Source organism: Rutidosis leptorrhynchoides, unplaced genomic scaffold (assembly GCF_046630445.1).
Source record: "Rutidosis leptorrhynchoides isolate AG116_Rl617_1_P2 unplaced genomic scaffold, CSIRO_AGI_Rlap_v1 contig27, whole genome shotgun sequence".
Taxonomy (NCBI): domain Eukaryota; kingdom Viridiplantae; phylum Streptophyta; class Magnoliopsida; order Asterales; family Asteraceae; genus Rutidosis; species Rutidosis leptorrhynchoides.
In genome coordinates this window covers 83,620-94,658 of record NW_027266515.1, presented here as the reverse complement: position 1 = coordinate 94,658, position 11,039 = coordinate 83,620, and the positions used below count along the sequence as shown (strand labels likewise).

The window sequence follows — 11,039 nt, the reverse complement described above, 5'->3', positions numbered from 1 at the left end:
ATGGGTATCAACATATTAAGAGAATTGTCCAAAAGTTATAAATCTATTGTATGTTTGCCAATTCAATCCTAAACTTTTCAATTTTGTCAATTGAATTCTAAACTTTTTCACTTTTTTGTCAATTGAGTCAATTTGACCAATTTTGATCAAAATTCGCTGATGCGGACACTAGTCGTCCTATAGCACCAAGCACATCAAACGCACAAAACATTTTTCGACGAACTATTGCTCAAAATCATCAACGAAAACATACATTACCTCATAAATCATTTAACTGAGAATCACCACACGCATTTTCTTATCCCATTTCCGCTGTCAAACTTATTATCGTGGTTTTCACAAGTCACATTGATATCAATTAGATACTTCCATTTGCATGCTATAGAGTGTATTTATTTAAATGAAAGAATTTTCCCCAAATTAGTTTTCCAAACTTTACAGTATTTGATTAAAATATTTATACTTGAGGATGAATTTCTTAACCTGAAAAAGGATAAGCATTTTCTTGGAAATTGATTTCCCAAAAAGCTTTTTCTTTTTTGATATGATTTTCCTCCCAAAAAAACACACCTTTAGTTTTTAAAGTTTCTTTTAGAATTTTCGATCATCATAACTTGGTACGACAAAATATACAGTACTTACTATGTTGTAGCAAAATTGACATTTCTGGACGAAGCAACACAGGGTATCATTTAGATCAATAGAGAACCGAACCTGTCATTAAGACTTTGACATATCATTAAAGACTTTATGCCACAATGAAAGTTCTGCATTTTTCTGTTCTGCAAACACAATCCACATAATACGTGAGCAATATCATGGTTCCCACTCAATGCTCAGCAATCCTCGCCATGATTTTACGTGGTTTGCACATGGCTTCCAATGGTACCACCTTAGGCATATTAATTCCTTCTCCTTCTATCATGTCCACCAATTCCTCACTTATTCTTTTCCATTCCAACGATCCCAATGCTATTATGATCACTCGTTGAGCCATGTTTGCTCCAGGAACGGCTCGCCTCCCAAGCCCAAATGGCAAATACTTGTGTTGTCCGTTATCTTCATTTTCAAATCTTTCAGATTTAAGACTCCTCAGGTCATCCCACAACTTTTGGTCCCTATGAAAGGTCCATGCATTGATGAATGCTAAGTATGACGACAAACTTGGCATCGGCCAAGGCTATGGAGTCCTTAAAGAGTATTCTCTCACTCCGATGCTTCCCCCCGTGTGGAGTTGACTTATTGCAACTCTTGTGCAAAGTCTTACCTACTTATCACTTATGACTTGCTTAGTTTTTAGTAATGACCATGTGTTGCGTGTGGTATAAGAAAAAATTAACGCAATTATGGAAAAAAAAGAGCCAATGCATGGTCACGAATCATCATCATGAAGAGGACACACATTTGGCATTAGATAAATTTCTCATCAATTCGTGATAATCAACCACCTGCCTTGAATGTTTCTAAACAGTTTAACATTCATGTTAAGATAAAACTGGACTTTTGTAAGGATTTAACTAATCAAAATTTTCTAGCTTGGCCTTTAAAAATTCAAGATAATAGATGGTTAAAGATAAAGGGCTAGAAATGGTAGCAGAGAGTCTCACTGATTTATAACTCACAATATGAGGAGATTAGCAATAAATTATGGGGGATTACTATAAATAGGTACATGGACCTTTTAAGCTTTTTTTAGTTGCAAGAAGAAGAACAAACATTGCCTAGTGGAATGGGCGAGGATGAAACAATTAGGGTGGGAGGGATCCTAAAGTTGGTGCACTTATTTGCACAAACTCATCAAACCTTGAAGCAAGTGATTTCAGAAATACATGGAATACAGACTTATTTGACTGCTATGAACAAAGACAAATGGTAAAGCAAAAGGCTTGTACGGAGTCATCTAATTTTTTTTATTTATTATTAAAACAGAATTATAGAGGATCTTAAAGGATGTCTCTAATAGAATCTTAAGGAAAGATGACATCTTCTCTCAGTAGAGCCACCAACCTATTGTGACCTAGCATTATCTCTAAAGGAAAACAACATTCAATGCCCATATGGTAAACCGCTAAGAGCTTTTTTAATTTTTGAATCCAAACTTTCATCTAAGATTTTTCATTTTTTTTATGCTAAACTAATTTTAATCTAGAATTAACACCAAAATCTAGTAAAACTACTTTAAATTTAATTTATAATATTTTTCCTAAGTTTTGAATTTATTATTATCTTATTTAGAAAAATGGGGACTCACTCAATCTAGATATGGGTCTCAACATTAGATTACACGGAGCCTGTTTCTTTAAAATGACTTTGTTTCTCTTTTTTTCTTGAGAATAGGGGTGAGCATAGTTCCAAGGTAGAATCGGGAACCTAAGAATCGAACCAGTAGGAACCACTAAAATTCCAAGTTCTAGGATATATAGGGCGGGTTCTAAGTTCCAAAATTGGAGTACGTGTTCCAACGAAAATGTCAAGGTTCCCGGGGGAACTTGGAATCTAGAACAAGTCTTTCTTTTTTGCTTGTTATATGACTTCACGTGACCCATGGTATTTTATGACATCCAATGACCAGTGTATCATGTGAAACCACTAGTCTGACCTTCCATTTCTAATAATATCCATAATTGAGACTTTTACTTTAATAATATTTCATTATCTTCGTGTATCTAAATACGAGTTATGATATGTAGATTGTAGCAAATGTTGGTCATTATAAATGATGATTTACTGCAATCATTCAATTAATAGCACATGTGTTAGTTGGGTAGACCTTAAAAACCTTTGACAAGTAGGTTCCAAATCCTTGGACATGCAGGTAAGTTCCCACATTCCAAAAATTATTGAACATGTTTCAACAAGTAAGTTCCAAGTGGAACCTATGCTCACCCCTATTTGGAACAAACGAATACATTTTTATTTTAATTCCTATTTCTATTCCAAAATTATTTTCTAGCTGCCGATCGACTCTAGGGAATAGAAAAAATTAACTAAAATACGCAAACAAATTTCTGCTCTATTTTTATATTGGAAAAAAATTAGTAAAATGGAACAAATGCAATTGAGTTCTCCAATCAAGCCTATTATAAAATATCTAACGCTAGTAGTTAAATCCTAATTTTTGAGTAAAAAACAAAAACAAAAACAAAAACAAAAACAAAAACCATGTTTTGCCATAGCGACAAGAAGTCATGATCGTCCATCATCAACAATGAAGAGGACACACGGTTAAAATTAGATTGCCGGTGGGGATAAGCAAAAAGTTAATGCAATTATTGAGAGGAAAGGCCAACTCATTGTTATCTATCATCGTAATGAATATGACACAATAGATATTTGATAAATTTCTCATCAGTAAGATTCATGCTATTCAACCACCTGACTTGAATGATTCTCAATAGCTTAGTGGCCATATAAAAAAAGGGTATATGTAGAGTTCTTAGTGAACCTCTTGTTAACACTTAAATTTTGATGAGCCGTTTAATTATTCATTAATTATATAGAAACTTACATATTTATTTTGGGCGCGAGTTAATTCATCCATCCCTCCTTTGGTTGTTGTGTGTTTCATTGTTTGTTTGGTGAGAGTCTTGGTTTGGGTTTGGGTCCCAGTTGAGTCGGAAAACTCATGATTCTCGAGCGCTCTTCACCTGTTCAACGAAATGTTTAAGTGAGATCAAGTTTTCGTCCTCTGATTTTTAGCCAAAATCGAGTGTCCCGAGTTGATTCGTTTTGTTGGGGTGTCGTTTTTGTGATTTGCATTCCCGGGGCGTTGGTCATTCGGTCGTCTCGCTTCCCCCCGGCACCGCCACCGTCTACATTGTTTTTATATTTCATGCTTTGCGGCCGACAATGGCCGTCCAACGAGAAGAGGAAATCGGCAAGGGAGGCCTAATGACGATTGAATATGAACCATATGTGTTCATGTTTCGGAAATTTAGCATAGGAATCATTGGTTGAAGTTGTGGTCGGTTGGTTGTGAGGCGTAGGACAAAAGTTGATGTTCTGGAAATAGGAAGCCAAGCGTAGGGGATGACAAGAGGAAGAGTCGGGGAAGAAGAATATAGAAAAATAACAAAGAAAAGGGTAATGACGAGAGAGAGAGAGAGAGAGAGAGAGAGAGAGAGAGAGAGAGAGAGAAGGGAGAGAGAGAGAGAGAGGAAGGGAGAAATTTAGATAAAAAAAGGGAAGCGAGCATGAGTTTTGTGGATTCGGGCTCAGCGTGGGTTCAATGAGGTTGGGCTTGACTTGTTTGTTGAGAATCGGGCCCGTTTGTTTTTATTTAATTTTCTTAGGATTTCGGGTTTGAGTTGGATGGGCTTGGACTGAATTGTGGGGCTATTTTCATAATTGGGTTTGATGGTTCTAACTGAAGTGGGCATAGACTTGGGTTTGTGGTGGCAGAATTGGGCTTCATTCCAGTGAGCCGATTCCATTGTTTAAACTTTTGGGTCCACGAACCCAACTTGTGGACCAGACTACAACCCATATTCAGACACGGCCCTAGGGCCAGCCCTTTGTCCCTATTTTCTGATAAAAATTTAAAATTAATTTTAAAATTCCGATTTTTATTTTTATTTTGTTTTTCTAAAATTCATGAAAAAGCTTAAAAGTTAGCATTTTGAATAGTTTTCTCTTAAAAAGAAAATCTTGAAAAGTTAAAACCCAATTGAGTAAGGTTTTAGAGCTTCATCATAGGATTTTTTATTATCTTTTTAGAGACAATGCTAGATTGTTGCTTGCAGTTTTTCAACTCGATTACACTCGAATGCGCTATTTCAATATATCGATTGTTATTTTCTTAGAATAGTTAGGATGAACATTAAAATTTTCAATAGGCTATATCAATTAATCAAAAACTTACATGCTCCCATTTATGCTATATTAATTAAAACTATTTTGTATGTAAGCACTTTATATTGGTCTAGAAATAATTCTTAATAGTCAATTAAATCCCATAAAGCCTTAAACACAAAAATCATGGTGATAACTATATGTATATACATAGAACCTTTCATGGTCACTGGTATTTTTAACATTACTGATAAAGATTTAATATAGTAGTGTGGCAAATGAATTATATATCATAGAGAGTAGTACGGAATGTGTTTCTCCCCTTTGTTAGTCATTCTCTTTCCTTAAGTATTATAAAACCCAATGTGTTACTAGAAAATATGCTTATGGTTCCAATGAGCCTAGATGGTTAAGCTTTCTTTACCTGTAAATTGAAATATCTTTAAGGCTAATAACTAGATGCCCTTCGCCTTTACTCTAGGTTGACACTAGAAGTGAGTGGTTTCGGTTTCCTTACAAGTTCCACTGAAACCTGAAATCTACCTTAAGTACAAGTTCCTCATTTTTTGAAATATGAAACCTACTTGTCGAAATTCAGAACTTGGAACTTACCCCGTCACAGGATCCATATATATATATGTGTGTGTGTGTGTGTGTGTGTGTGTGTGTGTGTGTGTGTGTGTGTGTGTGTGTTTGTGTCTTTATTCATTTTTAGTTGAACAAAACGAAAATGGATGCAACAATAATGAATAAGCTTTAGACATATTTGGCTTAGACATGTTTGGCTTCTTAAAAATGATGGAAGAGTTGCGAAAGAACTTCTTTAAAAAAAAAAAAAAACACACACACACACACACACACAGAAACCCTATTGATTGTCAACTTCAAATTTTTCTAGCATTGGATAATCATTCATCTATGAGTTCTCTATGGTCATTTCATTCATCCCACATTCTTTTAAGAGAAACCATAAGTTGTTTGCAACCACAATCATGAAAAAAGTAAAGGAAAGAGAATAAAGATGAATCTAGGTCCTTGTAAACTATCCAAACATCTTATTTAGAAAATACTTGCTCGAGGAAGAATGATAAAGCAATGGGAAGACAAAACAAATTTTCCTTCCTAAACCGATGGGTATCTCACTAAATTACATAATAAATCATGGGAAATGAACTTGAATTCATCTCTTGTTTGTCTTTACAAAGAGCTCACTAAATTGACCCATAAATGTGCAAGACTCAATTAAACAATTGGATAGAGTCCATTAGTGTTATGTTCCATGAATTTGATAATGGACTTCCTATAAGAACCAAAACGCATTGGTAAAGGGTAAAAGAAAAGCAAAAGATATAAACAATTTTAAGTTTAGGAATCCGATCCCTGGTTCCGATTGGAAAACTTGATCAACATATGCTTAGACCCCTTAAGACTTCTATTATTGTTTGTTGATAAATAACACCGTAAAGTTATTGTCATAATACAACTATATGGGTCTATTCACAAAATTAAATAGGGTCAAATCATTAGATGTTTCAAAGCCAAATAACATGAGTAGCAGTTGAAAAGCACATTACAAACTTTGCTTACATGGTAGAGGATGATATAGATTTCTATTTCTCACTTTTCCATGATACTACACCTCCTACTAACATTAAAATGTATCCTATTATCGACTTCATATTATCTTGATAGCCAACAAAGTCTGCATTCGAATATATATATATATATATATATATATATATATATATAAATTAGCATATAATCCATTGTTCTCTTTAAGTACCTCAAAACCTTCTTGGCAACAATCTAGTAATTTAGTCATAGATTTAACTATAGCCTAAATCATGTTGCAAAAGCAATGTTCAGTCTAATGTAAACTTGAGCATATGTGATATTTTAAGGTACATCATTTATTTGAGTTTTCTCAAAATCTAAATGAGGACATTGTGAGAGATTCAATTTATCACCCTTAATGATGAGCAATTCATGGCTTACAATGCTGCATATTGAATCTTTCTAAAATATGATAAATATACACCCTTTAAATAAACCCAATATATAGTGAGAACAATTACTATGTGTCGCGACCAAATTTTCGGGGTGTAAACCACCTAAGGTTTGGCTAAAGGATTGTTAAGCTTAGACTTAACTCGGGCTCTTCCAATTCCATACCAATTCACGACTTTGGTTTAAGTTTTTAACATACAATTGATTTTATCTAGAAGTCGCCACTAATCTTTTTTTTGGTGGGTCAATTGGAAACCCAAGTAAAGTAACGAGAGTTTTACTTTACTCCTACGAACCAGAGATTATGGGTACGGGGACTTGGTTACACTAGATTCCTTTAATGCCCTTTCGGTACCTTTCTTTTTATTTTGAAAATTGTTCCGCAAGTGATTTGGATTGATTTTAAATTTGTTTCCTAACATGTGAGGTGTTCATGCAGGTGCACAAACCACCAATTTAATACCCAAGAAAACAATTAAATAATGTAGGACTTACCTCAAAACAACGAAAGCATTTGCAGTGTTAAATTAAAATCCACATCAACAACCCTAAATATGGTTTCTAATTAATAAGCAATCACTCAAATTTCGCTTTCACTTTTTAACGAGACTATAGTCCATATGCAATGCAATGCTTTTAATCTAATATGAAATGATATGGCATGGCAACATGTCCTAAACTATATGAATGAATAGAAATGCAATGATTTCTTAATGAACATGCAATAATTAAATATGCAATCAAAAGTAACCATAATGACTTAATTCTAATGACGTGTGATACAATGCAATGACGTACAAAATTATTTTAACTAAAATGACATGCAACATGTAATTTAATATGTGAGCTATATATCATGCGACATTTATTAAATGACCTAATCTCATGACGGCAATTTCTAATTAAATGAACCTAACAACAATCACTAAAGGACATGCATTTTATGGACCTAATTCTATATGACGTGCACATGATTTTTTATTCTAAAAATGCAATCTAACCTAGAAATTGCAACTAATTTATCCTAAGACAAATTTTATGAAATTTGAATTTAAGAAAAAAATGATCCTAAACCGTTGAAAGATATTCAAGGCGGGTGGTTTATTATCATGAATCTTTGAAATAAGTACACCCACCAAATGTCAAAACTTGGCACGAGCGAGTGTACCTTTTGGAACTCATATCAAGTTTTGGCACTCAGAATTTATCTTAAAGCCAAATGTGTGTCTACTTCATGATGATGATTCGTGACCATGTGTTGACTCTCTTTCCATAATTTCATTAACTTTTTTCTTTTCCCCGCATGCAACAAATGGTCAATACTAAAAAGAAAAACACGCCATAATTGATAAATAGGTAAGAATTTGGGCAAGAGTTGCAACAAGTCAACTCAACTTGGTGAGAAGCATCGGAGTGAGAGAATACTATTTAGGCACCCCACAACCTTCGCCAATACCAAGTTTGTCCTAGCCATAAAGCTTCATCCTATCACTCTTTCCTTCCTCTGACTTTCCTCCTCCTCACTCTCAAGTTCATCTCTTCATAGTTTAGCAACGTAAGTAGCACTGATACCGACACGCAACACGCAATAATGATACGATACAACATGCCGACATGTCATTTATCAAAAAATAAAAAATCCCGATACATTATAACACATTATATATTAAATATATATTTTTATAAATACATGATAAATTATCATTTTTATGATTATTTTAATCAAATTAATTTGATATAAATTCACAAATAAATAAATAATCAAAAGCATTAATCCACTATTTGTTAATATCATTCATTATTTCAATTGACAAATTTAATTCCATTCCAATAGTCCATAAAACTTGGAGGAAAAGAAAAACAATTATTACTCTAAACTCACATATTAGAACGTGTCGGAAGAAGAGAAAATAAATAAATTTATGGGCTGAATTTGGTCTCACGGGCAAACTTATAAGAGAAAAGAAGATTAGATTTTTCTTATTACCTAATATATTATTTTTATTTTTTACATATTTATATTTTGTAGTTTGTTGAAAAGTTTTAGAATTGGCCCCGTGTGTGTCAAAATTCCGAACTCGCATGTCTGAATTCTAGACTCATGTGTTAAATAGTGTCAAATGAGTTAATCATGTGTCGGATTTTTTGACACCCATTAACTGAGTATCGAAAAATATTGGACGCGTGTTGGAATATTCGACTCTGACACGACACAAAACCTCCCAAAAAGTGTCGATGCTTCCTCAAAAGCAACCCAAAAACCTCCCTCCGAGTCCGCCGTCCATTCCCATCCTAGGCCACCTCCACCACATGAAAGTCTTACTCCACCAAATACTCTACTCTCTCTCTCCCAATCTTACGGCCCCATCTTCTCTCTCCACTTCGCCTCCTGCCAAGTGGTCATCGTCTCGTCGGCCAAAGTGGCCGAGGACTGCTGCAGTAAGAACGGCATCGTCCTTGCCAACAGCCCCTCCACCGTCGCCGGTGGGCACATTGGGTACGACAACACGAACCTTGTCTTCGCCTCCTACGGCAAACAATGGCGCAATCTCTGCCGCTTTTGCACCCTTGAGATCTTTTCCTCAGCCCGTCTCAACTCGTTTCTGCCCATTCGGAGGGATGAAATCAAGCGACTCCTGCTTAATCTCAACCTCATCATCTGGCGACGACTTCACTAAGGTGGAGCTAAAACCAATGTTCTTGGAGATGACATTCAACATCGTTGTAAGGATGCTGACTGGGAAGAATTATTTTGCGGAAGATGTGACCAATGCCAAGGAGGCAACGGTGCTTCGCGAGGTCATGTCTGAAATTATCGAGTATGTTTTCTGTGCGTATCCAGGGGACTACTTGAGTATTTTGAGGTTGGTCTTTAGAAATTATGAGAAGAAAGTGTCTAGGTTGAGCAAGAGATCGGACGAGCTGTTATAGAATTTGTTTGAAGAGCACAGAAATAGTCCCAAGAAAGCAGGTCGTGAAGAGAGAAGGGAAACCGTGCTATATCATTTGCTTTCGTTGCAAGAGAAGCAGACCGAATTTCACACGGATGAGATCATCAAAGACCTTATAATGGTACGTAGAAATTCGACAATTTTTTGCATCTCATCGTCGTCATGGAATTCGACAATCTAAACTTGTTGTTTTTAATCCATAGAAAATGTTTTCAGCATATTGATTAGTTTTTCATCATTCAAATAATGAAAATGTCTGAAAACAATCTTTCAAATACATTTTTCTTTCAAACAAACTAATCTATATGAAAGTGTCATGTTTCGTGCAACACGAGGACATGCTCTATTGGTAAACTATGATAATATCAAGGGTATTTGGTCACCACGCATCTACGATTGGTGTCCCTGTTTTATATAAGATAAGCAACAGATTATGATAAGAAGAAAGCAAGTCCGTAGTTGTAAAAAAAAAAAAAAAAAGAAGAGGGAAGTTTTTGCATTTTCACTTAAACTCCATTAAGCGGACTACGAGAATGGACATCTCTCCTATTAAAGGCCCTATTGAGTGGTTGAACTTCCGAACACCTATATCATACTCTATAGCGTCATGAAATTGGTGCCCTTTCACATTCTTTCTTTCCTTTTTTTCTGTTTTGACGGACTCCTGATTCTTCTGTCTAGATTACAAGACCAACACTGTATAATGGCGAAAAAGGAATATTACTGTATTGGAAGATAATGCGCGTTGTGTTTATATTTTCAAGAACCCACTTCGTTTACTAAAAACATTGAGATTTTTCAGAGAAAAGAAAGGCGCCAACTTGATGAATGAAGCACATAAATAAATGTGCACATTTTGACAGAAAATTATAGTGATGGGGAAAATACCGCTTGGGTAAAAGTCGGTGCCTTTTTATGCGATACTTGCAAATTTGGGCCAAAATTATCTTTCGAGTGAAAATTGGTGTCATTCCATGCGAAAGTTAGGACCAGAGGTTGGCTTGGAGACTTAAAGTGGTAAATTTTTGCATAAAAATCGAAAAAATATAAATTGGGAAGTAGTGGATATGATTATGATGTTAGAAAAATTATTTGTGGGTTGTTTCCAATGAAATTATTTGGAGCAAGAATTGATATTGAGAAGTTTAGTGAGAGGAACAACTTTTGGCTGTGGTGCATTAAGACATGTGCCATATTAATAACAGGGTTTGGCGAAAGCATTGAATGGGAAAAATAAATTGTTAGAAACATAAAAGAGGCCAATAAGGTAGATACCGAAACTTATCCAAA

General features: G+C 34.9%; 2 protein-coding genes across 2 annotated transcripts; one reads left to right on the top strand and one right to left on the bottom strand.

Annotated features, from left to right (window-relative positions):
• Positions 1 to 829: 829 nt before the first annotated feature.
• LOC139882433 ((+)-piperitol/(+)-sesamin synthase CYP81Q2-like) lies at positions 830 to 1,171 on the bottom strand. Its single transcript, XM_071866754.1, has one exon. The coding sequence runs from the start codon at positions 1,169 to 1,171 to the stop codon at positions 830 to 832; it is 342 nt and encodes a 113-aa protein (XP_071722855.1).
• Positions 1,172 to 9,033: 7,862 nt separating this feature from the next.
• Positions 9,034 to 11,002, top strand: LOC139882432 (cytochrome P450 81Q32-like). Its single transcript, XM_071866753.1, has 3 exons — positions 9,034 to 9,662; positions 9,750 to 9,870; positions 10,955 to 11,002. Exons 1-3 carry the CDS (start codon positions 9,034 to 9,036, stop codon positions 11,000 to 11,002), a joined length of 798 nt encoding a protein of 265 aa, XP_071722854.1.
• The last annotated feature ends 37 nt before the right edge of the window (positions 11,003 to 11,039 follow it).

Bases quoted from the DNA above. Each gene is read 5' to 3' on its own strand.
- LOC139882433 (XM_071866754.1), bottom strand. From the start codon at position 1,171: ATGCCAAGTTTGTCGTCATACTTAGCATTCATCAATGCATGGACCTTT.
- LOC139882432 (XM_071866753.1), top strand. From the start codon at position 9,034: ATGCTTCCTCAAAAGCAACCCAAAAACCTCCCTCCGAGTCCGCCGTCC. The intron at 9,663-9,749 runs GTTGGTCTTTAG...TGAAGAGCACAG, and splicing joins GACTACTTGAGTATTTTGAG to AAATAGTCCCAAGAAAGCAG. The intron at 9,871-10,954 runs GTACGTAGAAAT...TATTAATAACAG, and splicing joins TCATCAAAGACCTTATAATG to GGTTTGGCGAAAGCATTGAA.